Source organism: Chlamydotis macqueenii, chromosome 13 (genome assembly GCF_036417535.1).
Source record: "Chlamydotis macqueenii isolate bChlMac1 chromosome 13, bChlMac1.mat, whole genome shotgun sequence".
Lineage (NCBI taxonomy): Eukaryota > Metazoa > Chordata > Aves > Otidiformes > Otididae > Chlamydotis > Chlamydotis macqueenii.
The window spans coordinates 1,249,485-1,276,781 of record NC_141568.1 but is presented as its reverse complement, the minus strand read 5'-3'; the positions used below and the strand labels follow the sequence as shown (position 1 = coordinate 1,276,781).

Below are 27,297 nucleotides of genomic sequence, written 5' to 3'. Positions count from 1 at the left end.
GGGGTTTGTCCCATGAGTAACCCCCCCCCCCGGCTTGTCCCCGTGCCCAGGCACATCCGTGATGACCGTGAACGCCACGGATGCAGACGACGGAATCAACGTGAACAACGGCATCATCGGCTACTCCATCCTCAGCGAGGAGCCCAAGAGCGCGCAGCAGATGTTCACCATCGACCCGGAGAGGGGCATCATCAGCGTCATCGGCACAGGGCTGGACCGGGAGGTGGGCGCCCTCGCTGCGTCCCAGGGGACTGCGCGGTGGGACTCACTGCGGAGAGCCGGGGATGCCGGAGCCCCAGGGTCTGGCCGGTCTGGGCACTCGCCATCCCTGGGTGGCTGTCCCTTGCTCTGGGGGCGTCTGCAGGGACCCCAGCCCTGCCGAACCTCGGGAGCGGGTGGGCTGCCAGCCCTTTGGGTGGGCAGCGGGGGACGTCGGCAAGCGTCTGTGCCGGCGGCAAACGCCACGGCTGGAAAAGAGCGGAAGAGTAGGCAGGCGATGGCCCCGGAGGAGGGGGACGCACCGGACCCCGTCCCTGCCCTAACCGCGGTGATTTCGGCTTGCAGACTACTCCCAACTACACGCTGATCATCCAGGCTGCAGACCAGGAGGGCAACGGCCTGACCAACACCGCCACCGCCATCGTGGAAGTCACCGACACCAACGACAACCCTCCCGTCTTTGACCCCACCATGGTACCCCAGCCGGCCCCCACGAGCCGCTGCCCTCCTCGGCCCGTCGTGGCACGAGCCCCCCTGCCCCAGGGCACGCGGGACCGTGCGGGTGACTGTCCCATCTCTTGCAGTACGAGGGGACGGTGAACGAGAACGAGGTGGGCGTGGTGGTGGCCCGGCTGCACGTGACGGACCGGGACGTGCGGGGCTCCCCTGCCTGGCAAGCCGTCTACCACATCAAGAGCGGGGACGAGGACGGCGACTTCAGCATCACCACCGACCCCAAAACCAACGACGGCATCCTGAAAACCGCCAAGGTGGGTCCTGCCGCCGCACAGCCGCCCCGGCGCCGGCTGCCTCCCCGCCGGCACCGCGCCAGCTCCTCTCCGCCACCCTTCCCAGGGCCTGGATTACGAGAACAGGAACCGGTACAACCTCGTGGTGACGGTGGAGAACGCCGTGCCCTTCGCCGTGCCCCTGCCGCTCTCCACGGCCAATGTCCTGGTGGTGGTGGCAGACGTGAACGAAGCCCCCGTCTTCGTGCCGCCGGTCAAGAGGGTGCAGGTGATAGAGGACCTGCCGCTGGGGCACCAGGTCACCTCCTACACCGCCCAGGACCCGGACAAGGATCTGAGGCAGAAAATCACGTGAGTGGGGGGGGATTGGCGGCAGGGGGCCGTGCTGGGGTCCCCGAGGGCCTGCACCGCGCCCCTTCCCACCTGCGCGGCGTCCTCCCCACGCGCTGACCCCTCGCTTGCCCCAGGTACCGCATGGGCAGCGACCCCGCGGGGTGGCTGGCCATCGACCCCGAGAACGGCATCGTCACGGCGGCCCAGCCGCTGGACCGCGAGTCAGTGCACGCCATCAACAGCACCTACAAGGCCATCGTCCTGGCCGTGGACAGCGGTGAGGAGCGCCCCGCCGCGCCCTTCGGGAGGGGGCTGCTGCCGCCTGCCCGCGTCCTGCCGGGGCCGGGACCCCCTCCGCAGGCGCCCTGCTAACCCCTGGCTCCGCAGGGGCGCCGGACGCCACCGGGACGGGGACGCTGCTGCTCCTCCTCCAGGACGTGAACGACAATGGGCCCACACCGGAACCCCGCATCTTTGACATCTGCAGCCGGCAGCCCGAGGCGCAGACGCTGAGCATCGTGGACAAGGACCTGCCCCCCAACACCCACCCCTTCCAGGCAGCGCTGGAGCACGGCTCCGGCGCCAACTGGACCGTCAAGGTGAACGGACAAGGTAGGCGCCGCCTGGTCCGGCCTGGCCGCTCGCCCGCGTGCAGCCGGCACCGGGCTGGGAAGCCCCCAAAGCGGGGACCCGTCTGAGTGCGCCCCCTCTCTCTGCCGCGCAAGACGTGGTGCTGAGCCTGCTGAAGGAGCTGGAGCCGGGGGAGTACAACATCTTCCTGAAGCTGACGGACGGGCAGGGCAAGGCGCAGGTGACGCCGGTCAAAGCCCAGGTCTGCAACTGCGAAGGGGCGGCCAAAAACTGCGAGCGGCGAGCGTTCGTCGCCGGCGGCCTGGGCGTCCCCGCCATCCTGGGCATCCTGGGGGGCATCCTGGCGCTGCTGAGTGAGTCCCGTGGGACGGGGACGGCGTGGGGACGGGGACGGGGCCAGCCTCACCCCGCCGCCCTGACGCCGCTGCCCTCCGCCCGCAGTCCTGCTGCTGCTGCTGCTGCTCTTCGCCAGGCGGAGGAAGGTGGTGAAGGAGCCGCTGCTCCCGCCCGAGGACGACATGCGGGACAACGTCTACCACTACGACGAGGAGGGTGGCGGCGAGGAGGACCAGGTGGGGCGCCTGTGACCCCCCTGCCTGCGGGGTCCCTGGGGCGCGGGGTCCCCACCGTCTCCTCATGTCCCCCTTGCTCTGTCCCCCCCCAGGACTATGACCTGAGCCAGCTGCACCGCGGCCTGGACGCCCGCCCTGAGGTGATCCGCAACGATGTGGCCCCGCCGCTGATGGCCGCCCCCCAGTACCGGCCCCGGCCCGCCAACCCCGACGAGATCGGGAACTTCATTGACGAGGTGAGCCCTGACCCCACACGCTGCTCTGGGGGGAGAGCGGGGAGGTGGCCGGCCCCATCGGGGCCCCAGCCGAGGCGGGCCGCGCGCTGACCCCTCTGCCCCCCTGCCCCCAGAACCTGAAGGCGGCCGACACGGACCCCACGGCCCCCCCGTACGACTCCCTGCTGGTGTTCGACTACGAGGGCAGCGGCTCGGAGGCCGCCTCGCTCAGCTCGCTCAACTCCTCGGCCTCCGACCGCGACCAGGACTACGACTACCTCAACGAGTGGGGCAGCCGCTTCAAGAAGCTGGCAGACCTCTACGGCGGCGGGGAGGAGGACGACTAGGACCCCCCCATCGCGGCACCCCATAGCTGGCAGCCGCGTGGCGCCGGCGGCTCACCTCATTTCACCGCACCAGACTGCTATCGGTCTTTGCCCGCGGGGCAGCCGAACCCCACTCCAACACCCCCTCAACCTGCTGTCCACGTCCCCCTTGTTCAGCGCAGGGGAAGCTCGGGGTCACCGGGGCTGGGGGGGCTTTTTGGGGAGCCCGTGTGTTTCCCAGTCCCCCTCAGCTCCAGGCAGGGCACGGAGCCATCCGGTCTGTTCCCCATCCTGGAGCTCAGGCGCTCCTGGCCGCGCAGGGCAGGATCAGCTCCTCTTCCCTGGCAGGGACGGGCCCCCGCCGCCTCCCTCCCTTTGCCGCAGAGGGAAAGGCTTTCTCTGGCGCTCTCCGAAATACCTCATGCTCCCAGCCCCGACGCAACCGCCGACCTGCCGCCGTGCTCGGCTCGCAAACCCAGCGCCGGAGAAGCGGGGCGGCCCTGGCACCGTGCCTCTGCCAGAGCGGGGCGAGGTGATCGATAAACGCAGACCAAAGATGTGCCGTCACGTGCTATACGTGAGGGAATTGTATTTGATAGACTACTTACAGGCAGATTTCTATTTTTCTGTATCGAAATTATTATATGATTTCCTTCTGTGTTGTGCCAGGTGTAATTATTGTGCAGTCAATGAAAGGTGCTTTTGGAAATCAAACAGCTTTACTGAAATCCTGAACTCTGTGTTTAGCTGTCATCGTGGTTTGTATTTTTTATCGTGGGAAAAGGGTCTGATGTGGGCTGGGAAGCCAGCAGTGGTCTAGTGTTAATGATTGTATGGTTTTTATATAAAATTGAAATAATAAATTCTTTTAAGAAAACCAAAAGCACTTTTCTCTGTGTGCAGCTCCGCTGGTTCACTGCCCGCGTCCGTGCTCAGAGGCCGGCCTGCCTCGCAGAGAGCCGTTCCTCGGCACGGCCTCCTCCACTGCTGCCTCCAAAGGGCAGATGGCAAACGAAACGCCTGACTCTGTGTAAGAGGGAGAGATCCGTACCAGAGCGCTTGTTTTCTCCTCGCCAGCGGCTGGAGGAGGCAGGGCTGGCAGCTGACAGCAGGTCACGGCTTTCCCTCGCGCCGAGTGTGCCTGGACTGGGCCCTGGGGAAAGGAGGAGCAGGACATGGCGTGAAAACCGGGCTTGTGCCTTATCATGGCGGCTGTGTGCGCGCAGTGCCTGGCCCTACACCCTGCCCCACACAGGCTGCGCAGCAGAGGCGAGGCTGCCAGCCAGCATGAGAGCTCTCTGATGTTTGTCCAACCCTGTAATTGCTGTGACCTCCCTTCAGAGGCCCTGCTCAGTAAGGAAGCACAAAAGAATAACATGCCCCGCAGTGCCTGCAGGCTTTTAAACACACAGCAGCCTTGGAGGCTGGCGCAGGAGCTGCAGTCATCTTGCCTCGCTGCAGTCCCGGACTGGCAAGATGCTAACTTATGTCCTTTGCAAGACACATACGAGCTCTATTACAACAGCAGGTCTGACCACTAACGCCCAGAGCAGGCGGCAACGCCCATCTTGTGCACCTCCGCCTCCACACACCGATTACAACACAGGGACGCGTCTGGGCTCTCCCTTCTTAGCCAGAATTGCTGCTTTCTCTCTGGAAGCGGCTCACTTTTGCTGGATGCAGCCGGAGCCTGTCCTTGCTGCAGGAGCTCTACCAAAACACCTGACCTGCCAGAGGGGTTGGTGCTGCCGACGCCTCTGGGGAGCAGGGCCAGAGGCCTGCACTGCTGGCATCCCACCCGGCTGTCAGGATAGTCCGGGCAGGGGATAGCAGTGTCCCCTGCGCTACCTGCTGCGAAGAGGACGCGCCCCAAGCTGCCGTAACCGGGAGGCAGCGGCCAGCGGCGCCCGCTCCCCTCCGCGGACCAGGCCCCAAAATGGCGCCGCCCCGCCCAAGATGGCGGCGGGCGGCACCGCCCCCCCCCCCGCCTCGCCCGACCTCCCCAAGATGGCGGCGCGGAGCCGCGCTCCTCCCCTTTACGGCGGCCCCAAGATGGCGGGCGGCGCGGAGCTGGGCCCGGAGCGGGTGGTGGAGGCGTTGGAGCTGCTGCTGCGGCCGCCCGCCGGGCCCGGTGAGCGGGATGGCGAGGCCGGTCCCTGCCCGGAGGCCGCCCTGCGACCAGACACGCTGCGCAGCAACGCGGCGGCGCTGGAGGAGCGGCTGCGGCGGGCGCCGGGCTGGGCGGCGCTGCGCGGCCTGCGCGATGCCGTGCTGGCCCGGACCCCCGCGCTGGCCGCCGGGCTGGCGGGCGAGGCCGAGCCGGGCTGGGCAGCGGCCTGCGGGCTGCTGGCGCTGCTGCTGTGCCTGAAGGAGCGGCTGGCCGCGCTCGCCGCCGTCTCCCCCGCCGCCCGCGGGGCCGGGCCCGGGGCCGCCCCGCCGCCCAGTGCCGATACACTGAGCGTGGCGCAGGGTCGGGCGGTGGGGCGGGCGCTGCGGGCCGCCGTGGGCCTGGGCCTGGTGCCGTACCTGCCGCCGGGCGTGGGCCAGCGCCCGGGGCCCCCCGCGCCGGCCGTGACCCCGCCAGCCGCCCGCGGGGCCCGGCTCCACGCCACCACCGCCACCCTGGCCGAGCTGGCCCAGCACCCCGCGCTGGGTGGCCCGCTGCTGGCCCGACACCTCGGCCTCCTGCTCGCCGGCCTCTGCCTGCTGGGCCACGGCCCCACCGCCCACAGCGAGGTCCGTGCCCCCCTCTCCTCCCGCTCCCACGGCGCCCTCGGTGCCAACGCAAGCACCCGGCCCTGCCAAAAATGTGTCAGGGTCGCCAGAGCGTGCTCCCTGCTCGCCACGGCTCAGCCCAACGGCCGTGCTGGGCTCCTGCTTGCTGAGCCCCGCGGCAACTCCCGAGCCCCGCGCGTTCATCTCACTGCGGGAGAAGAGATGGGAGCCGAGGAGCCTGGCGAGCGGCTGGAGGGGCGCCGGCACACAGCCAAGCCGTCCTCACCACCCCGGGTTTTTTTGTGTTTTTTTTTTCCCCAGGGTGTTTCGGAAGCGGAGCGAGCACGGTGCAGGGAAGCCTTGCGGCACATCCTGGACCGCGTGTACCAGCCGCTGGCAGTGCGGGAGCTGCTCGTCCTGCAGGGCCGGCCCAAGCAGGTACCCGGCGGCGATGGCAGGGACATTCCCAGTGCTGGGGCTGCGTGTTCCCTTCCTCTGAGGGTGCTTTTGCTGCTCTCTCAGAAATGTTCTTACACTGTAAAAACCAGTTTGGAGCAGCACCCCTGTCCCGAGCGCCGTGTGAACACGCAGGCGAAGTCGCTGGGTGTGTGCGGCTGGCGCGGCAGCGGCTCAGGCCCCACCGTACAGCGGCGCGTGGGTGTGTGTGAACGCGAGGGCTCTCATCGCCGCACGCGCCGCCCTGGCTTGGCAGTGACACCCGCTGTGCCTGGCCAAGCAAAGCACCTTCTCTTCCAGAACCTGCCCCTTTCCGCTTGAGGGGACGAAGCGGGGCTGCCTCGGCACCGGCCGCTGTTGCAGCCGCACGCTGACCCTCCGGCTGGGCTTGCACACGACTCCCGAGCAGGCGGAAACTGGCGGTCCCACGCGCGAGGGCTGCAGAGGGTCCGTACGAGGCACTTTTGCAGGGCAGCGCTCTCGGTGTGCGCTGTGGGTTTTCCACCCGGCTCGTCCCTCGAGCCCTCTGCGCGCTGTTTTGGCGCTGAGGCAGTCGGAGTTGCTGCCTGACCCTGCCGGGCTTTAGTTAAAGGAGGGCCGCTCTGCGTGGGCAGGTGCTCCTGGGAAGGCTGGCCTCTCTCATTAAGCCCTAATTTGCTTTGTGCTGCTGGACAGAGAAGCGATTTACGTAAAATGTTTCCCTGTCCTGTGTTCCTGTCTCGAGTCCTGCGGAGCAGGGTGCGGGCTGTGTGCGGGTTAGTGCGGAGTGTGCGAATACGCTCCTTATCCTGCTCCTTTGTTTCCTTCCAGAGCCCTCCCTCTCCTGGGGAAGAGACAAAGCCGGCCCTCGTGCGGGCTCCGGCCTGGCTGCGGCGCCTTTGCGGTCAGCTGCTCTCCGAGAGGCTCATGAGACCCAGCGGCGTTCAGGCTGTGGTTCGGGGCATCATGGAGGGAACCGGCGGTGAGTAGGGTGCCGTGACGCTGCTCTTGGCTTCCAGGATGGCAGATTAAAAGACGCTGTGAAGATGTGTCCACGACGTTTCGTCCCACGAGAGGCCTGGGACAGACAGTGCCGTCCCAGCACTGAAATGGGAAACAGCTTTTGACTCCGTAACACTTGTGCCGATTTGGCTCTGACTGCGCTGAACTCCCAAACCGTGAATGCCTTCCAACTGCAAATGCCTTTAGTTCGGGGTACACTGTCATCGCTGAGGGCCAGACTGAATGCCTCCGAAGTAATTCAGTCTGTTTGTGGCTCCATGGGGTTGCACCTCGCATGCGCACGGAGCGTGGTTTGTTCCGAGGAGCCGTGCTGGTGCCAGTTCGGCGGGAGCCATGCGTGGCGCTGGGCTGTGAGCAGCTGCAGGTGGAGCGAGACCCGTCCCGCTGCGGGGCTTGGCAGCCTGGCTCCCCTGCTCTCTGTTTCGTGCCGGGGAGGGAAACTGCTGCTCTCAAAAAGCTGAATTCCAAAGTTTTTGGTGCGAAAGCCTCCTCCGGCCAATACCAACCCAATGACACTGTCCAAGCACGACTTCCCTCTGCCTTTTGGCTTGTACACCCACTTGTAGAAGTTGCTTTCCAGTATCCAAGGTCTTGGACGGCGATTTTCCCCCTTCTGTCGTTAAGTTCAGCTGTCTCCTGAAAGATGCTTGGTTTAAAGCTAGAAATCTAATTTTAGGCCAGAAACATCTGGCTTTGGCCAGAAACGGCCCTGCCGTTTGCCGTTGGTCTGAGCTGATCGTGGCTTTCTGCTGGTGGAGCAGGTGGCGCTGGAGCTGAAGCAGCAGCTGTGGACTGGAGAAAATGCGACGCGGTTGCGAAGATCCTGGCTTCCTGCCCGCAGCAGTGCCTTTCCCGCGAGGATTACTACAGGCTGGTGTGCCCCCAGGTAGGTCCTGCTCTTCCTCTCCCCGCAGCACGCTGGCCTTGGCTGGGAATGCGGAGCCAGTTCCCAGCTTGGAGAGCGTCAGTACTGTGTGTCCTGCTCGAGTGTGGCCTGGCTCGAGCCGGGACAACGTGGAGATGTTTTTCCGCTACTCTGGCAGCGGGATGTGTTTCCATGTTACTCCTGAATTTTCCATATTTGATTGAAATGCTGGGTAACGCTGCCGAATCGCACGAGCTGTTCAGCACTGCGCCACAAGGAGCTCTCGGCTCTGGAGCTCCTGCTTCCAGCCTTTGGCTGTGGGAGTGGTGCAGGCTCTTGGTGTGAGCCCAGAAACGCATCCTGCCTTAACGTGTGCGCAGGGAGGAGACCGGCTCTTCCATATCTGGAGTGTCGTGCCAAAATGTCCAGCGAAGCAGCACGCAGGAGGCTCCTCGCTCTCTGCTGGCGGCTGCGAGGGGGTGGCCTGCCCCCGTTTTGGGGGGCTGCTGATCTTTGTTCCTGTATCGTCGGCTTTCCTTCCAGATTCTGGACTTGCTGCACATCCAGGACAAACTGACGGCGCGCCAGTTCCAGCGAGTGGCCACCACGACACTGCTCACCATGGCGAAAGAGCACCCTCAGCTGGCAGAGAGGCACCTGCTCCGGCCCCTCTTGGCACCGCTGCGGCGGTGCTCCGCGGCCGCAGGTACCGAGCCCCGGATCGGAGAAGGGTCTGCTTTCTCTTCTCGCTGGTCTTTGTCTTTCCGTCAGGATTTTCTCAGTGGTGGCTGGGCTGCTGAGCGTGCAAGCTGTCGCCTGAGTCAAATTTAGTAGCGCTTGAGTCAAATTACTCTGGTGTAAGAGCCAAGTAGTGGGGCTTCTGCCGCTTGCTCTTTGGGAAGCTCTCCCAGTCTGGCAGTCTCATTTTGGGCTTCCAAACGGAAGCCACCGGTTCCCCACGCTGACCAAGCGGCTCTCCGGGGAATAATCCGTCAAGAAGTTGTGGTCTGCTTTGATTTGCTTGTCACCTTGTGGCGTTTACAACACTGCAGTGATATTTAGCGCCGCTAACGAGGGCTCATGGGTTCCCGTGCTGGCCTGGTGGAGGGGAGGGAAGGGAAGAGAGCTGTCCCGGGGCTCTCTGGTGCTGGGCACGGTGGGTTGCCGCTCTGCTGGAGGCTCCTCAGTCTGTGGGGGTGCTGATGTTTCTGCCCTTTGTTTTCAGAGCTGGCAGTGGAAGGTTTGTCAGCAGGGACCGTGCTGGTGACAGAGGCAGAGCTCGGCAGCTGCGTGGAAGATGTGCTCAAGGTATCGTGTGTGATTTGGGCCTAAGGGTAGGCAGGAAAACTGCTCTAAGAAGGAGCTGGTTTGAGACCTGAGCAGTTCAGTGTGTGTCTTAGAGCATGACGAAAACCAGCGTCTCCTGCAGTCGCGGTGCTGAGGGCTGCGCAGAATAACCTTGTGTGCAGCACTGCACTGGCAGGGCTGCGGCTTTGTGCTGGATACCAGAGGCGCTGCCAGAATCCTTGCAGGCGTTTTTGCCCCAAAACGTTTTGCGAGACGGCAGTGAGCTCTTCCTGGTTGTTTTTGACTGCTGTCGTTCTGGTGCGTCAGAGTAAGAAGGGTCTGAGCAGTGGGCTGCTAGCCAGGAGTCTCCGTAGTGCTCTCGTACCCTCTGTCTCTGTGAGCTGCAGCAGGACTTTGAGCGTTGCTAGTTCAAATGGCTGCTGCGGGACCGTTGTGCACGGCCAGAGCGGCTTGCGGACTCGGGCTGTGATCGCAAAGCAGGTAACAGGGCAGGCGGGAGGTCCTAGGCAGCAGTACTGCCAGCCTGGCATGCGTCTCTCGGTCCCTGTCCAAGATGGTGCCGCTCACCTACCAGCACCAGAGGCGTGCAGCTGGTCAGAGGGAAGGACGGATCGCGGGGAATCCGGTATGTCCTGAATCTTCAGAGGATGCCTGAGCTCTGCTCCCAGGCTGCTGGTGGCCCGCCCACCTCTTAGTGCCGCTGTGCCTCAGTTTCCTTCCCATAGCGCGTGGATAACGCCGCTCATGCTGAGCCCAGGGTTCCCTGTGTGGGAGGGAGAACCTGTTGGGAGCTGCTCTCCTTGCCTCCCGGTCTGCAGAGGGCAGCCTGAGCCAGGGCGCTGGAGCTGGAAGCCTTTCTACAGCTCCTGCAGCGTTAACCCCTCGCGGAGGGATGGGCGGCAGCCAGCTCTTGCGTTGGGCCAAAAATGCTTCCGAAGGAGAGACCTGGAAAACAGGGCACTGGAGGTATCGGCAGGCGGCCAGCCGCGCTGGACCGCTTGGCTCTGCAGCGAGGGCAGCTTGGGAGGGCCCCTGCCTCGTCGCTCGATGACTGCGCAGCTGGTTGGCAGTGGGCGCTGTGAAGCGAGCGGGTTTGGTGTGGCTCTGAGGCTGCTGAGCTGTCTCTGGGGTGAAAAAGAGCAAAGGTGAGCTCGGAGGCATCGCAGAGCCGCAGGGAGAGGTGGGAGGCTGGCGCAGTTGTCATGGTGGCTGCTGTTAGGAAGCAGAGAGCGTGTGGGTGCGGGGAAAGGAGGGTGGGCAGCAGCTCAGCCGCAGGGGAGATGGTGTCAGTGGCTGTATCCTCACCTCAGCTGTCCCAGAAACCGGGGGGACACTGCAGCTGGTCCCCATTGGGTGTCCCCAGTGGTTCCTCTTCCCCCGCTGATATCTCTCAGGGCGCTAAAGGCGTTATGGTCGAGGCCCATTGGACAAGTACGGTAAATTGATGATAAGTAAGGAAAAATGAGCAGCCTGTTTTGCGGGGACCACTCTGAGCTGAACCCCGTGACACGTGGGTTTCTGCGTGCATGAAGTTAATCTTAAAGCTGTGGGTGGGTAATCCTTCACAGCTGCTGCTGGGTGCCAGCCACTTTTTCTGCTGCCCTGCCCTCCGAAGCTGCTCTGGGTGCAGGACAGTAGCTGGGGGAGGCGGCGTGGGGCCTCGGAGCTGGTCTGTGTGCCCTGCTGCCGATGCAGGAGGGATTGCTGCAGCTCAGCAGCTCTCCCACTCCAGCGTTCAGGCCCCAGTCCAGTGCTGGGGCATGGGAAGGGTTCAGGAAAATGGATGAAAAATCTGGCCTCATCGGAGAAACGCCCTGGCTTTGCCGGTAATGGACCACCTTCTGTGGTAGCAGACATATCTGGTGCACAGGACGGTGCAGGTTTAGCACCTTCTGTGGAGCTCCTTCCCGCAGGAGGTCCCGTGCTGCAACAAGCAGGGTGTTCAGCACCCTGAACGTGGAGCGTGGCCCTGCAGATCTTGGCTGTGGCGTTTAGGGGTCCGCTCTTGTGCCCCTGTGAAGGAACAGGGCTGTTCTGTGGAGGCAGCTCTTCTGAAACCTTCCCTCATGGCTTGTTTTTCCCACCAGCATCACCAGTGCCGCGCTGCAGGCTTTGCTGCCTGCCCTGACAGCAGCCCAGCTTTCTGCTGCGCGTTCCAACCCAGAAGGACATCTCCAGCTCAGGAATTCGATTTGAAGAAGCTGGTGACTTGCTTACTGGCATGCCCCTAGGCAGGCTAAGCTCTTAAATGCTGTGATTGTTGTAGTATTTTGCGTCGTAATGATCTGTTGTAACTAGCTGGCAGGCAGAGACCGGTCTGGAGGGCTGCGCTGTGGCTGCCGTGCACAATGCGAGTGCAGGGGGGGTTTGGGGCGGATCCCTCATAATGGCACAGTGCTGGAGGCCTGACAGCAGCCAGATTAGCTACGGGGGCTCCAGCCCACGGATTTGCGAGGAGAGGGGGGGTTTCTTGCCTAGCAAGTGTCATTTGATGCTGAGTGGGAAACCATCCTTGGGGCTTCATCAGGGAGGCTTTGTGTACAAAAGGGTCTGGGTAGGAAGAGTGGCTCCACGGGGATTAGTGCAGGAAAAAAGGTCTGGTTGCAGCAGGGCAGAAAATAATCAGGACAATCTCCCTCCTAACCTTCCTACCTGGGTTGTCACACTGCCTGCAGCAGGCAAAAGCTCTTTGGTCTGTCCCCAGGGCACTCCCAGCCCTGCAGCGGGCGACTGCGGAGATCCCAGGTGTGGGGAGCGCTGGTGTGAAGGGGCAGCGTCTTCTGAGCTTGTGAAAAGACTTTATTTCCCCCTCTTTTTTTTAAACAAGAAGCTACGGAGGGAGAGAGAGCCTACTAAAATGAGGACCTGAACACCACAACCCTGAGTAAACCCTGAATCTGGCTGGGCATTTTCTAAACTGAGTTTTCCCAGGATTATGGCTTTGACTGAAAGCCTCTTACCTGGCTTTTAGTTTTGGACAATTTCTTTCCAAAGATTCAAAAGTAAATGCAATGTCATAAGAATTCTGCGAGTGTTTTCCCTGTGCTCTGTGGGCAGCAAGGTGGGACCTGTGTGCAGTGAGCTGGTAGCAGTGACTCGCTGGCTTCGTGGAGGAGGGCAGTGACAGTGATTTCAGAGGGTGCTGCTTGAGGTGGAGGAGAGGAGCGTGGCCCTGCAGCCTCCTCAGAGCCCCTGTAACCCACACGTCAGCCCAGCTGCCCTGCTGGGGGCTGAGCTCTGTGCTTGGGAGTTGGCTCTGGGTGCAGGATTCCCATGCAGGTTTGCTGGTTCCAAGGTGCCTGTTGCATCTCTCTGAAACACAAGGCCTTACCCCTGAGCAGCAGATTCCTGAATAGCTAGCTGTGTTGTTCCTGTAGCTTGGAGCCCTGCTGCGGTTAAGCAAATGCTAGGAGAAAAGTGGTGCTGAAGGCTGCTCTTAGTACAGAATACGGCACAATCAGGGAAAACAGGCTCCAGTCTGGAAGGAACAGGGCCTGTAAACCCTCTGCCGTCCTCCCGGGTGGCCGTTCTGCGCAGAGACGTGCTTTCCGTCCTTCCCTTTGCCTTCCCTCTGTTCCACGCAGGTGTTTGACTCTGCTCCCCCTGCCCTTCTCTCCGTAGGTGTATGTGGTTGGAAATGACAGCTCGAGCCTGCTGCTGGGATCCTTACAGTCAGTCCTGGGAGTGGTTTTTTCCCTCTATTCCTTCGCCAAGCAGAATGTGTCATACTTACGGTAAGGAAGGATTGTGCATGACTTCTTCTGGGGTTTCTTCTTCTCCCTCTCCCCAGCCTGCAAAGGACCTGCTCTACATGGGCGGGTACAGAAGCCAACACCAATTTTCTCACCCCGAAGAGCTCTCGGTAACCGCGGGCATAGACACCGTACAGGACCTTACTGGCAGGCCTGTGCCCGAGGAAGCAGTTCTCACGTTAATTTTTGTCTTCCCTGAAGCCAAAACGTTCTGTGTCGAGGCAAGCGTGCCCCGTGGGCGCCTTGGGAGCAGAAACAGCGATGCTGGGACCTGGCTAGGTGTCAGAGGGATCTGTGTAGCAGGGATTTAGAAACAGGATAGAAACTGGATAGAACAGCTTGTACGCTAGCTCTTGGAAATACAAGATCATTCTTCTCCAATCTGGGATCGCTCTCTTCCGATCTGTGCGGGGCCTGCTTCTCGCAGCTGTCCTCCCGCACCATGCCCAGCTCCCCCGCGGCTGATGTACGACGGTAAGCACAATGTGTGGCAGTCGCAGTGGCAGGGACAGCGGTGACCAGGTGCTGGCTCCCCTCTCGGGCGTCCCCTGGGCTGCCCCGAGTTTGGGCCAGCCCAGTGAACACGCTCCTGGTGGGTTTACGCTTTGCTTTGGTGATACTGGCGTGCGGGTACTGGAGGCTTTCCCTAAAAGGTCTGTGTAGACACGGCCTCTGCTATTATTAAAGACGTCGTTAATCACTTCAAAGAGTAGTGAGTGGTGTGGCAAGTTTGTAGAACAAGCCAAGTTAACACTGCTGCTGGGTGAACGGAGTCATGGCTCACTTCTCTCTTTGCAAAGGAATTTGGCAGAGGTAACTAAAACCACAGCTGCCTGGAAGTGTTCGGATTTCCAGACCCCTGGCACGGCGCTGCTGCTCCACCTCATTAACCTGCATCTCTCCTTGGCAGGGGTTTCCGTGCCACCTTAGAGTGCTCCGTGTCTCCTTCCTCCTCTTCCTTGGCACAGCCGAGAGCTCTGTGCTTTGTCACGTTGGCGCGAGGCAGCGGGCACGGCGTGCCGAGGCTGCGTGGAAGTGGCTGTCCTTGTACAGACACGCCGTTCAGACAGCACTGCCTTCCTCGCTGGGCTGAAATCCTGAAGGACCCAGATCCTTCCATCTGGGAATGCCAGAAGGACAGGATGTGCTGCTGATCCCCTTCTAAACAGACACAAATGCCTTCAGCTGCCGGAGCTGGCGGCCCAGAGCATCCCAAGGAGCCACTCCAGAGCATCTTTGGCCTTTCCCTCGCCCCAAGACGCGTGGTCCCGTTGCGGTGCTGGTGTGCAGAGAGGGGCGCGGCAGGCAGAGCGAGGTCACCACTGCGTTCTCTCTCCTTGCCAGCTCGCCGTGCCAGGAGATCCTGCTGTGGTTCTTGGAGAAGTCGGAGCGAGAGGTGTCGCTGGCTGTGCTGGAAGGCTTCGCAGGGCTGAACAGCAGCGTGCACGCCCTCCACCCGCGGTGCCGGTTCTGTGCGGGTAGCGAAGGTGGTGCCGCCATCGCGGTGGAGGAGACCATCAGGTGAGCGCTGTTGGGGCAGAGCCAGGCGCAGAGGGCAGTCCCCAGGCATCGTTTGGCACATGGGGCTTTTCACGACGTGCCTGGCAGAGAAGGGCCCAGGTGAGCTGGGGCTGCCGGTGCCGTCCCACCACGGCCTCGTACCCCCGAGTAGCTGGCTGTCTGCACCGAGCTCAGGCGGGCAGTGCTTCCACACAGCCTCCGGGTTCCCTGTGCACGGCGCAGACTTTCAGCCCTGAAAAACAGCACGCTCAGTCTGAGCGTTAGTGTGCGCTCTCTGCGTGCTTTTCCTGAGTCCAAAGTCCTGCCTGCAGGGTGTCTGGGGATGGGACGTGCTTCTCCAGTCCCAAAACTCCCCAAATTCGACTTCTACCCTCTGGCCTGGGCCTGTCCCATGGCAGATCGCGCCTCGTGGAGTGAGCGGAATCCCTCGGGCGCAGGTGCCGCTGTCGCAGCAAGGGCTCTAGCGGTGCCAGCGTTGCGGCGCCAGCGACTGAACTCCCCTCCTGCTCTTGCAGATGGTCTCTACAAGTAGAGGCAGAGCGTGGCCATGTGGGGAATAAACTGCAGCCATTAGGCTCCAGCCACGCGTGCTGGGACTGTTGGGCAGTGTGACTTTTGGTTCAAAGAGGGGTGGCTGTTAGCCGGCGGGTACGAGCCCAGGGCAGCGCTGTCGAGCGCACTGAGCGCGCAGCTCCTGCCCAGGAGTGTCCGTGGGCTGGGTGCGCTGGGAGCCACCTGCACACCCAACAAAACCCCCTGCAAATCTTCTTGTTTTGGTTTAGTTTAAATCTATTCCTGACCTGAATTAGAAAAAGGTCTGCCCTGGTTAAAGTTTAAAATCACTTCTTAACGGCCGTGGCTCTGCCCGGGTCTATCCTACTTTTCCGACTGTGAACGCTGCATGAATCAGCCAGCGCGAATCCCGTTCTCTGTAGGGTGGCTGGATTAAACGTGTGTTTTGTGCTCGTGGTTTCTGTTAATGTTATTCCTTTAACGAATACAAGTTAATTAATAAACTGAGTGCGTGATCACGTAGACCAAATTAACTGAGCAATAGTTTGGCTCAGCTGCCTGCAGGGTTCTGCTTTCTGGTAGTGCTGGGAAGGAGGGTTTCCAAGAGAAGGCAGCAGCGGGATGTCACCTTGCTGTGGCGTAGCTCAGAGCCAGCCCTGGAGGGGCGCTGGGTGCATTCGTGTTGGTGACGCAGTGACCTCTTCCAGCGATGACGATGAGGCCCTCTATCAGAAGGTTTCCTCGGAGCAGTGCCGTGTGGAGAACTTGGTGGAGCTCTTGTCTCACTGCCAGAAGAGTGGTCTAGCTGGAGACTTCTTCATCCGCTGCCTGAAGGTAAGGGCAGGCAAGTCTCTGCTTGGGGCGCGTCTGCAGGAATGGTTTTCCTGGGCCAAGCAGGGACGTGTGGCAGCCGGCAAAGGAGACCGATTGTCCCCTTACGCGCCTCGGGAGCACTGAGCCGGGGTACGGCACGCGGTGGAGCAGTCCTGCTGTGTGCCGAGCAGGAGAGCCTGGGACAGGGAGGCAGCCCTGGTCCCCAGAGGGGTTAACCCTCGTTCCCTCGAGCTCTTTTGACAACAGGAGCATGTCTGAAGTGTAATGGTGTGTTTGAGGCTGGGAATAATCCCTGTTGCTTCCTCGGCTCTAGCGGAGCTTCCGCAGGGGTGGAGGTTTGCCAGGGTTTGGCCTGGTGACGGGCGTGCATGTGGAAGGGGACGAGGCTGGAAGAGAGGAGATGACCGGGGTCCCTTTGCAGCAGAGTGGGGTGGATGCGCTGCGCCCACGACCACTGGCAGGGTGACCGCGGTGTTCCTGGCGCTGATTTGCCTCTAGTTAACCGTTGCCTCTCGTGCCCTGCGCACCCTTCCCGGCAGGCGCTGACCCGCGTGGCTGCGGAGGACGAGGCGGATTCGCGCTCGGCTGCGGTGCCCGGAGGGAGTCTTCTGGAGCTGGAGCAGTACCACGCCGCGCAGGGGAGGAAGCTGCTGGTCCTGCAGCTCGTGGCCACGCTGTGCGAGAGCGTCTCGGACACCGTGTTCACAGACATCGCTCAGGTTGGTCACGCAGAGCCCTGGCAACTGGAGCGCGTGGCAGACAGAGCCCTGGGCTGCTGGGCTCAAAGGAGCCAGTGGCAAAGAAACAGCTGGAGAAAGCTAGAACATTCCCAGGAAAAGCAGTTTATGGAGTCAACTGCAAGTGTTTCAACAAGACAGCGTCCCGTGCAGTGCCAGCAGGAGAGACAGAGTCAGCTGGAGAGAAAGGAGGGAGCAGCCCAGCAGACACCGTTGTATTTGTGTCCCTGGTTGTGTATTAAAAGCCAAGAGAGTAGAGTAGTCTGTGTGTTAATCAGAACTCCGGCTCGCCAGCTTCTTATCTTTATTTTGAGCAAAATTTATTCCCATGTTTAACAAAGCTTAAAGACATCTGCACCCAACAGACCTTTTCAGCGAGCGCTTGCTGCCCATCCGCCATGATGGTGCCTGGTTTTTCCGGCACATCTCGGCAGCCGCCTCTGGGAGCTGGGCTGCCGGCCGGATGAACGCTGCACGGTGTATTTTAACTTCCTCATCCTAGTTTTCTTTTTTTTTTGTGCGTGTGTGACTCAGTGACCTGGTTATGCAGTTAACTGTGGCCGCCTTGAGCAGAGGCAGTCACTGCTAACACAGGTTTCCTCACTTTTCTCTTCGGGACAAAGGAGTCTTTGTGTGCGCCCTGCAGTGACAGAGGGGACCCAGCCGGTGTCATTGCGGCGCCCGCCAGCGCGGCAGCCAGCGCTGCTTTGTCCTCACCTGCCTCCCCATCGCACCCTCTGCGCGGGACCGGCTCCGCTCACTGGGTCAGAAAGCCGGGCTGGGAAACGGGGAAGGATTTTGCCAGGTTTCCGAGTCCAGCCGTGAGTCTAGCATCAAAAGAAGCAACCCCCGAAAGAGAAACCCAGACAAAAAAGCCGTTGTGCTTCCACCTGGGGTTGTGATTCAGGGAGCGCTCCCTCGGGCCGGGCCGGGCCGTTGCAGAGGTGTTTTTAAACGAGCTCTGCAGCGCAGGGTTGCTCCGGGGCTTTCGCTCTTGCTGCGGGCACTCTGGAGTGTGGCTTTGTGCTGTACAGGGTTGGAGTAAGTGGGATCCCTCTTCCCAAAGCCGGACCGCAGGAATGGCAGCAGCTGCGGACCCCCTCAGTCGCACAATGTATTTTATTTGCCTTTTCCGCCCCTTGCAACTGAGTTTCGTGAGAATGGCTTGATTTCCCTGGTGCACCCAGGATGCTCTGCTCTTGCGTGAGACAGAAACATGCCCTAGTGTTTTATTTTTCAGGCATTTTTTTCCCTTTTAGATTAGGATGTTTTTTCTTTCTTTTTAGATTAGGGTTTTTTTTTAACTTTCTGTTTTTGTCAGTAGCTATCTACTGGCAGATTATTTGTGCATCACGTTCCTATTTTTTACATGAAATACAATGTCAGCCCATTCAGTTTGTGAGAGCAGATGTTCCAACACTTGTTTTTACTCCCTGTTCTTGCTGTTTGGTGGCGGTTTGTTTCTGCACTAATCAGCCCAGAAGGTAGCTGAGCCTTTTCCGCAGCCCCTCCCGGCCTCCCTCCTCGCTGCAGTAGGGATGTGCTTAACGAAGCTGGCAGCGATCGCCTCTCCTGCTGATGAGGAAACGCGCTGCCTGTGCCCTGAAGGCTGGAAATGCGGGCTTTGGTGCAATAGTACCTTGTTGCCCTCGCACTTGGTTTTTCCAAAGTAGTTCCTCTGATTTTGCAACAGGCCTGTTACAAAGGAAGGACCCCGATCCGGCCCCTTCCCACCGTGGCCGGGTGCCTGGGTGCTGCCGGAGGCAGCGAGCTCACCCCGAGCCGTGTGGTGCCAGCACGGCTGGCAAAGACGTAGAGGAAATATCACCGATTTCAAACTCCGTTAGAAGCGCAGGAAGCCTGTGGGATCGAAGGGTTCGTACAAACCCTTTGTGTTTTCCTGTCGTTGCTACCATCCCAGCCTTCCCTCAGACCCATCCCAGTTGCCTTCCCAGCTCCCGGGCTGTGGCAGAGCAGGGACAGGAGGTAGAGGAGGGGCTGGGCTGCCTCCCCCTGCCCCTGCAGCCCCCAAAGGGCCTTCTGCTGCCTCGTGGTTTAACCATCGCCTTGTCCTGGGGCTGCGGTGGACGGGCAGCGTGAGGTTGCAGCTGCAGCCAGTGAGGGACCATCTGTCTGAGCCACGCTCCCAGCCCTGCTCCCAAAATCCTTACCCACCGGCTTGGACAGCCCGGCGTGGGACTTGGGGCTGCGGCCCCAGGAAATCGGCCCCTCTGTGCCACTGATGGAGGAGTGAGCAGCGATTCGGGGGCTCCAGCACCTCCACAGCCACTTCGGGAGCCCCGACTCCCTCCCGCATCCCCAATGCGTCTGCAGCTGGGCTCACCAGCACCCAACCATCCCGCAGCTCACCGCGGCTCCCGGCGCTGCTGGGCTCGCTCACCCGGGCAGGGGGATGGCAAGGGAGCTGGGAAGGCAACTGGGACGGGTCTGAGAGGGAAGGGTTGGGGTGGTGGCAAAATCAGGGAAACACGACGGGCTCGTGTGGAGCTGTGCTAGAGAAAGGCTCGCGCTCAAAAAATGCGAATGGATGCAGACAGAGGCAGGGAGAGCTAAAGGGCACGCGGCTCCGGGAAGGCGCCTGGGACCACCTGCGGGATGCCCCCTCCTAACTGCCCTTCCCCGCGCTCTCCCCGGCAGGTGGAGGAGTTCGTGGCAGCCACGCTGCAGCGCGCCTGCGCCAGCCCGGCACGGGGCCCCGGCGCGGCGGCGGAGACGCAGACCCTCGCCATGGCCATGGGGCTCGTGGCCGCCATGCTCGGTGGAGCCGTCCAGGTGAGGGGGCCAAGCCAGGGGGCGTGGGAACACCGGGCGCCGTCGTGCCGTGCCCAGCCGAGGGGAGCCACAGCCGGTGCTCCAGGGTTTGGTGCTCCCCGGGTTGGGTTCCCTCTTCAGTCTCAGCACGTCCGTGTGTGTATATATTTACATTATTTTTCCTCGGAGCAGTGCCAGGGCACTGGCCGAGAGTTTGATCCCGGCAGAGCGCCCGTGAGAGCCCGGTTATTTCATTTATAATCCAAAATCCGCTTCCAAAGCGGCGCTGGCGGAGCAGAGCAGTCGCATGCAGCGCCTCTTAACAGCGATAGTCTGTCCGTCCTCTGCGTCCCGACACGCTCACAGCTCCGTCTCCGGAGCGCAATGGCCTTCCCGGTGTTTCAGGAGCTTGGCGTTCTGGAAAATCTTCTGTGAAAATGGTACCTTGCCCCGTTACGCCGTTACACGGGCAGCGGTCGCTCGTTTGTTCGTGCTCTGTGATCGCTCTGGCTTGGGCTGACATCGCCGAGCTGCCAGGGTTGCCTCATCCCCGGCGTCGCCCAGAGGAAAACCCAACTGTGAATGGAAAAAGATGATTTATTGTGTCGCGTTGCTAAATTCCCAGCGTTAGGAAAAGAGGCATTATTTAGTTGCAGAAAACTTCAAACCAGGGTCTCTCGGCTCTAATGGGCCCCCTCCCAGGCGAGCTCCTGCTCCTGCTCTGGTGTTAATGGGAGCAACTTGCCTTGGCCAAGTGAACGCAGAAGGTCTGGAGGCAGCTGCAACGCCGTTTGGGTTTCGGTGGCCGAGGGGTTTTTACAGAGTCACCCAAAAGCTCCCCAAAATTTCCACTAAAGCATCACTCTTCAGCTCTTACAGCCCGATTTTGCTTCTGGGATTAGCAGTTAATCCTAAATTGGATGATTTAGGGCAGGAACTTCTCCCCCCTTCCTGCCTTCTCCTGTGGCACTCTGGGGACAGTGTGGTCGTGACTGGTGCTGCAGCTGGGACCAGCGCTGTCCCCGCGGGGCATCGCTGCCCCGAGAGCAGCCGTGGCGCCTGGAGCCCGGCTCGTGCCGTGGGGATGGAGGGCGGCTGGCTCGGTGCTGCCGCGGGGCTACGGAACGGCGCTGGGCTCGCGCACCTCGGGGCTGCCTGCCTTGCCGGGAGCATCCCGGGGAGAGTGGACGTCCCGTTGCCGCTGTGTCACCGCTGCTCCTCTCCTCCCCGCAGCTGCAATCCAGCGACTTCGCCGTGCTGAAGCGGCTGGTGCCGTTGCTGGAGGAGCTCTCCCGCACCTACCCCGAGCCCCTCACCCAGGAGCTGGCCACCGACCTGCGCATCGCCATCTGCACCCACGGGGCCTTCTCCCCGGACACGGTGGGCGCCGCCGCCGATGGCGTGCTGGGGAAGAAGCCGGGAGCGCAGAGCCCTGCCGACATCCCCGGCGGATCCCAAATCCCGGGGAATGACCGGGCACCGCCACGGCATGGCCGCAGCAGCCCCTCGGCTCCCAGGGACAGGAGCGAAGAGCAGAGCGTGTGCCACGAGCCCAACACCGTGGGTCCTGCTCCAGCCCCGTGTGCTGACAGCCCGACCCCGGCTGGGTTCCAGGAGCTGCTGATATCAGCCTACGACCCCCAGCCCCCCAGCCGGGCAGCCGCCCTGCGCCACCTCGCCAGCCTGATCACGCAGCGGGATCCAGAGGCGCTTCGGCTTCAGGAGAAACTCCTGCAGGTACCGGGCTCCCACCGCGGTCCCTGTCCTGTGCCGCGGTGCAGAGCTGGGGCTGAGCGCCCCGGCGAGCTGGGGATGGTCCGTGTTTTCGGAGCCCTCCGGCCTTGCCATCACCGTTGGCTGAAGGCGCCAGGTTGGGACCTGGCCGCGTGTGCTGCTGCCCCAGCGCAGGGCTGCTGCCGACAGTGCTCCCCTCTCCTCGCAGGTGTTCCTGGAGAACGTGCAGCACGAGGACGCCTTTGTCTACCTCTCAGCCATCCAAGGTGAGCGATGCCCGGCCGGGGCGAGTGCTGGTGCTTCATCGGAGAAGGTTTTGTGCTGGGGGGGGCATTGGGCAGGGAGAGCAAAGAGCTGCCGAACTGCGGCCGGGTTGGGGGCTCAACGTCTCCTGCCCTCCTGGACCGATTCTTCATGCTGGGGGCACCGTGTGCTGCCGATGCTCACCCCACTTCCCAGGGAACCCTCGGGCCCACTCTTGCTTCGGCGTCCTTGGTGCAACCCCGTGGCACCGGGCCACCCGTTGGGATTCGCGGGCCGGTGCCTCCGCGCCCAGGATGGCGTGGGCGTCCTGCGTGCCGGCTGCGCCGGTGGGTCGCGGTGTGCCGGGCATGGGGTTACTTGGAAGGGAGGTGCCGTTCCCATGCCCCGAAGCGATACGAGCGCCGCCGGGAGCCCCCGCTGCCGTTGGGTAGGTAACCTTCAGCAGCAGCTGGAACGGGAGCTTATCGCTGCGCTTCCCTCTGCCTGTACAGTCTTGAGTGGGACGGGTTTGTCCTTGCCCTCCAGGTGAAACAAAAACGCTTCAACCGTCCCCGGGTGATTAATGCGCCCTGTGCAGCTGCCTCCGTATTTCGCAGCACGGCCGCGGCTGTGATTAACCCTGCCACGGTTCCTTGCGGCGGTGACTCACCCAGCCTGCACCGCGCTGGCAGCGGCACCTGTGCCGTGCCACGCACCGTGCTGTCGGCCGTGCCAGCTGGGCTCCCCCCTGCCCCGGTCGGGCTCCCCACCGCAGCGGCAGGGCTCGCTCGCCAGCTGGCCGTGCTGGTGCTGGGACCAGATCCGTTGTGGTGGCACTGCCGGGAATCACCGAGCCACGCTCCGGCAAGGCGATGCCAGAGGAGAGGTCGCCGCGCCACCGGACGTGCCTGGGCTTGCGGAGGGTAACCCACACCGGGCGCCCTCCGATAACCGGGGAACGGGGCTGGAGGTGAAGGCGGCTGCTCCTGGAGGGCAGGGGAGCTGGGGCTTGGCCTGACTCAGCGCTTGGCACTGCCGGGGCAGCCACTGCCGCTCGCCCTTTCCCTGGAGAGCAGCCGCCTTCCCCAGCGGAGAGGAGCCCGGTGCTGCCAGAGCCCTGCCCGGTGCCTGCCCCCAGCCTGGTTTTCACCCGGCGCTGCCTGCGATGCTCTGCTCAGGCCTTCTGGCTGCGGGCTGCTCTCTGAAGGGGTGGCAAAGCCAGAGCGTCCCCGCGGCGTAGCCCAGTGTCTGCCCCACGTCCGGGCTCTGACCCCTCTTCATCCCCGGGGCACGCTCGGGCTCTGGCTCCCCGCCTGTGCCAGGCAAACCGGGAGCTCGCAGAGCCCCGGCGGGGACAAGGAGCAGCGTGTGTGCCACGGCCGGGAGCTGGGAGCAGCGCCAAGGCACTGTGCCCACGCGTCGCCTGCACTTACCCGGCCACCCCAGCGCCTGGGGTCCCACGGGTGACGGCTGCACCGAGGGTGCTGTCCTCGAGCCTGGCCCTAACCCGCGCTTCCCTCTTGCTCTCCCCCCAGGCGTTGCCCTGCTCTCCAGTGAGTACCCGGAGCGCATCCTGCCCATCCTGCTGGCACGGTATGGGTGCCCGGCGCCGGGCACGGACGATGCTGCAGCCGCCGTCACCAGGATGAAGCTGGGCGAGGTGCTGATGCGCGTCACCCGGGCGCTGGGTGAGTCCGCAGCCACGTCCATGGGCACGGCAACGCTGGCCGCTGCCGGCAGCCCTGGCACCGCTCAGCCCCTCTCTGCTGTCCCGCCACGTCCAGCGGGCAAAGCCATCAGGGGCTTCTTGCTGGCCGGAGGTGAGAACCAGTTCCCACGGCCCCACCGCCGGGCACTGGAAGCCGAAGGGTGGCTGGTTGGGATTTGCCGGATCGTGGATCATGCTGGCAGCCCCCCGTCCCCCCAGCTGGCAGCGCCGGGCTCTGAGGCTGCTGGAAAGCGCCCGGACACGCAGGGCTGAGGGGTAAAGCCTGGATGAGGCCTTTCCAGCAGCCACTGTTGGGACACGTCCTAAAACACCTCATCGTATTCCCTGGCAGAGGCCAGGCCAGCAAGAGCGCGCGGCTGGAGCTCTCTGCAGCCGGGAAAGGCGGCAGCCGGTGTCCCTGCGGCTGGGGCAGCCGGGTGGGGGTCCCCAGTCACCAACCGAGCGCTTTGTTCCCCAGGTGGGAACGGAGCCCCTCTCCTCTGCGGCACAGCCACCGCAGTGGTGGCATCCCACCGGGGCCAGTGCTCCCTGGGCCAGGTTGTGCCACTTCCCTGCCCCACTGCCGGATGGGGATGGGGCACCCTGCGGACCCGTGCTCCTGTCGTCTCCCCGTGGAGCTGCAGCGAGCGGCGGCCGAGCCGCATCAGACCCTGAGTGACGTCCATCTGTCCAGCCCTTGGGTTTCCCCCGCTGCCCACGGCACGGCTGGCTGCGGGACGGTGGGCACGGCCTCCGCCGCAGCTCTCCCCGCTCCGCGTGGTGCCTCTGCCACGGGCAGCAGCTCCAACGTGTCCCGGCTCGCCTGCGTATTTATAGCACAAATTGCGTGAAGTTGTTTTTGTTGCAAAGCTTCAGGATTTGAGAGCGAGGATTTCTCTCGTGCTCCCAGGAACGCTCTGCTCTGTGCGGCAGCGCGGCTGCGGTTCAGAGCTCTGCTGCTGCTGCCCGGGGGCCGCCACGCCTCCCTCCTGCCCCATCCCCATCCCTGCTCCGGGTGCAGCCGGCAGACCTTTTCTCTTCTCCATCGGGGAGCACGTGCCTTGCTCGCTGCAGGAAGGGAAGCACCCCGTGCTCTTCGTGGCCGTCCGGCACAGGGCCGGTGCGCTCTTGGTGTCAGAGGAGATGCATCGTGCGTGGATCATCCGGTGCTGCCCAGGCTGCCGTAACACGCGCGCCGGGGGTGCAAGCCCGGGGCAGGCTGCGTTCCTGCGGAAGCGTGGCCATCCTTGGCTTCGCGGAGCCGTCCCTGCCTCTCCGAGCTGTCCTTTAGTCGCAGGGCAGGAGTGAAGCTGCGCAGGGATGGTCCTGCAGAAGGACCCGGCTGCCTGCCGCCTTGCCCGCTCCCGCCCAGCCCTTGCCCATCGCGTGCGGCGTTTCCTCTCCCTGCGCACAGCCGGTGCCCCGCGCTCCCCTCCAGCCCCTGCCCCGTGGGAGCCGTGCCCACAGCGCGCGGCCACCGGCCCGGGGCACCTCTCGGCGCTGGTGATTGCGCATGCCGGTCACGAGCGCTGCGCGCCGACCCCTAATTAGGCGGCTCGCACATCGGCGGCGGCTCCCTGTGCTAATTGGGTGTGGGTTTTGTGGCTGAATTACGTGAGAGTTTGGGCGTCGCGCTCGGTCTGTGTGTGCAGTCACCTCTGAGCGGCCCTGTGGGAGCGGGGGGCCGTGGGACGCACCGAACCGCCCCAGACAAAGGTCTTTGCTGCGCGGTGTGTGCTGCTGGGGTTTGCCGACGCCGCAGCATCCTCGTCCCTGGCGTCACGGCGGGTCCCTGCCAAGGCCGTGCCTGTGCCTCGCTCAGAGCTGCACCTGGGTCCCCACGCTGGTGCTCCAGATGTTGCATCCAGCTGTTCGGCAGTGCTGCAAGGCAGGGGGGACCGATCGGGCTGCTCCCCGTGGAGCTGGGGCTTTGGCAGGAGGGCGCTGCGGGATTTTCCTTGCCGTGACGCGCGGCTCTGCTCTCTCTCGCAGGGGACATGGTGGTCAAGCACCGAGAGCCGCTGGTCCAGGCCTTCCTGCGGGGCGCACGGGACCCCGACGGCGCGCTGCGCGCCAGCAGCCTCTCCAACCTGGGCGAGCTCTGCCAGCGCCTCGGCTTTCAGCTGGGCTCCGTCATCCAGGAGGTACCGGCTCCGTCCCACCGCTGCCGGCCCCTTCCCCGCGTCCCTGCCTGGGGAGCGCGGGGCTGTCGCTCGCTAACACTCAGGAAGTTCCAGCCCCGATTTTTGGGGCTAAAAGCTTTACAATCTGCTAACGATGCTGCTTGCGCAGGGAGGCGATAGCCCAAGGAAAGGCGGTGGTGCCTGCACCTCCCGTGGCAATCCCGCTGCAGGAGGAGACCTGCGGGCACAATTAGCACCCGCCAGAGGCGCCTCCTCTGCTTAACGAGACCTTGTCACCCTTCCCACGTCGCCCGTCCCGTTACCAGGAGGCAGCCGATGGCCGTGGTCTGGCTCTGGAGGGGTCTCCTCCCCGGAGGGCTGGTGGGGGGCTTGCCGGGAGCTGCCGGCGTCAGAATCCGGCACCCTCCAGCGGGTGGGTCTGTGCTCCCACTCCGGCCTTCCGCCACATCCCGGACCTGGAGGGAGAGCGGGAGACATCAGGGATGTGGCGCTCGGGATTCTTCCCCCGACCCCGCTCGCTGCCGCACGGCACCAGCGGCACCGGCAGCGTTTGGGGAGACGCCAGCGCAGCACACGCAGCTATTTCAGGAACACGCTAGCTCTGCTCCTTCTCCCGCTGTCGCTGCCGGGCGTTTAATGAGGCTCCTTCCGCTCTGCCTGCGTTTCGGAGAGCTTTCCGCGGCGGCTGCGTGGCACCCCGCAAAAAGCCGACGCCCCCCCCAGCTGGGTGCTTGGCGCAGGGGTCCCATCCTCGTCCCCAGGCCACCGAGGGACATCCCCACCGTGGCCGGCTGCTCTGCCAGGTCCCCCCGCGTCCGCCTGCCCCTGCTGACGTCCCCCTCGCCCTGTCCCCGCAGGTCACCTCCTGCTTGACGGCCGTAGCCAAGACCGACCCCGAGGCCGAGGTGCGAAGAGCGGCCGTGCACGTGGTGGTGCTGCTGCTGCGGGGGCTCAGCGAGAAGGCCACCGAGGTGGGTCACCTCCCCGCCTGTCCCCGGGACACGGTGCTCCTCGGGGATGCCCCGGGCTGCAGGGCTCGTTCCCAGGCAGCTTCCAGGGAAACTCTCGTGGGACTGGGACCTCCTCCCCAGTGCCGGATCCTTCCTGGGGCAGAGGGGACACGGTGGGGGCGTCCCTCTGAGCTGCTTGGCAGTGCCATGCCGTGGGGCGCTGCCGGCTCTTGGGAGCCGTGGGAATTGTTTTTCACTGATTTGACTTGGAAATGCCCAGTTTTTTTCCGTGAGCTGCGGCCTCCCTCCCGGCTTCCCAGCAATGAGCGTGTTGGGACTCAGCTCCCACGGAGGAAGCGGCCGGTTCCCAGCAGGAATGCCCACAGCAGGGATTTCGGCTTCTCCTCGTGCCCCCGTGCAATGCACCGCTGTGCTGGGCTGCGCAGTGAGGGAACTGAGTCACGGGAGGGCCGGGGCTCGCGCCTGGGGCGGCGCGGTGGCGGCGGTGCCGTCGTGTCCTGGCACCGGCAGCTTCGGTGGAAGGGGCAGCGCCGCGCCTGCCGGGGCACGCCGAGGGTTGCGTTTCGGGTTGTTGCGGGTGCGGGCGAGTCGCCGGCGGATGCTGACGCTTCTCCTGCCCGCTCTGCCCAGGTGCTGCGGGATGTGCTGCGGGACCTCTACCGCCTGCTGAAACACGTGGTGGCGGCCGAGCCCGACGGCGCGACGGTGCTGCACGCCCAGCTGGCGCTGGAGGAGCTGGACGCGGTGATGAGGAGGGTCCTCTTCCCGCCGCAGGTGCTGGAGAAGAAGATCGTGGTGTTGCCCTAGCGGGGCTGGGGCCGCAGAAACGAACTCCTCCTGCTCCAGCGTCGGGGCCAAGAGGCTCCTCGAGGCAAAGGGTTCGCGGTGCCCCCGCGACGCTGCCAGCGGGTGCCAACAGCAGCCTGGGGAGGGTGGGTGGCCGCCCCCAGGCTCCTCACGGCCGGGACAGAGGGGGCTGGCTGGGACGGGGCAAGGGATTAAAGAGAGATGTGTTCA

At 63.4% G+C, this 27,297-nt stretch overlaps 2 protein-coding genes and 1 long non-coding RNA gene across 3 annotated transcripts in view; 2 read left to right on the top strand and 1 right to left on the bottom strand.

Moving 5' to 3' along the window:
* The window catches only part of CDH1 (cadherin 1), an 8,427-nt gene extending 4,536 nt beyond the window's left edge, over positions 1–3,891 (top strand). Inside the window, exons 7-16 of the mRNA XM_086758375.1 lie at positions 51–223; positions 565–693; positions 804–989; positions 1,075–1,319; positions 1,436–1,578; positions 1,689–1,913; positions 2,027–2,245; positions 2,334–2,464; positions 2,557–2,700; positions 2,814–3,891. Of these exons, the coding sequence (XP_086614501.1) occupies positions 51–223; positions 565–693; positions 804–989; positions 1,075–1,319; positions 1,436–1,578; positions 1,689–1,913; positions 2,027–2,245; positions 2,334–2,464; positions 2,557–2,700; positions 2,814–3,026 (1,808 nt within the window). The 3' untranslated portion in view covers positions 3,027–3,891. The remainder of the gene's footprint in view (positions 1–50; positions 224–564; positions 694–803; positions 990–1,074; positions 1,320–1,435; positions 1,579–1,688; positions 1,914–2,026; positions 2,246–2,333; positions 2,465–2,556; positions 2,701–2,813) is intronic.
* Positions 3,563–5,130, bottom strand: LOC147599041 (uncharacterized). Its single transcript, XR_015260059.1, has 2 exons — positions 5,004–5,130; positions 3,563–4,158 (listed from the first exon to the last, which is right to left on the bottom strand). It is a non-coding gene; the product is annotated as an uncharacterized LOC147599041 (long non-coding RNA).
* Positions 5,009–27,297, top strand: TANGO6 (transport and golgi organization 6 homolog). The gene is made up of 17 exons (XM_086758374.1): positions 5,009–5,741; positions 6,042–6,158; positions 6,987–7,137; positions 7,940–8,064; positions 8,587–8,749; positions 9,269–9,351; positions 12,973–13,085; positions 14,448–14,624; positions 15,845–15,971; positions 16,511–16,690; positions 19,367–19,501; positions 20,714–21,217; positions 21,423–21,480; positions 22,993–23,145; positions 25,158–25,309; positions 26,167–26,280; positions 26,911–27,297. Exons 1-17 carry the CDS (start codon positions 5,013–5,015, stop codon positions 27,085–27,087), a joined length of 3,258 nt encoding a protein of 1,085 aa, XP_086614500.1. The 5' UTR covers positions 5,009–5,012; the 3' UTR covers positions 27,088–27,297.

Excerpts from the sequence above, each read along its gene's own strand:
- TANGO6 (XM_086758374.1), top strand. The coding sequence starts at position 5,013 with ATGGCGGCGCGGAGCCGCGCTCCTCCCCTTTACGGCGGCCCCAAGATG. Across the intron at positions 9,352-12,972 it reads GCGTGGAAGATGTGCTCAAG|GTGTATGTGGTTGGAAATGA; the intron begins GTATCGTGTGTG and ends TTCTCTCCGTAG. Across the intron at positions 14,625-15,844 it reads GCGGTGGAGGAGACCATCAG|CGATGACGATGAGGCCCTCT; the intron begins GTGAGCGCTGTT and ends GACCTCTTCCAG.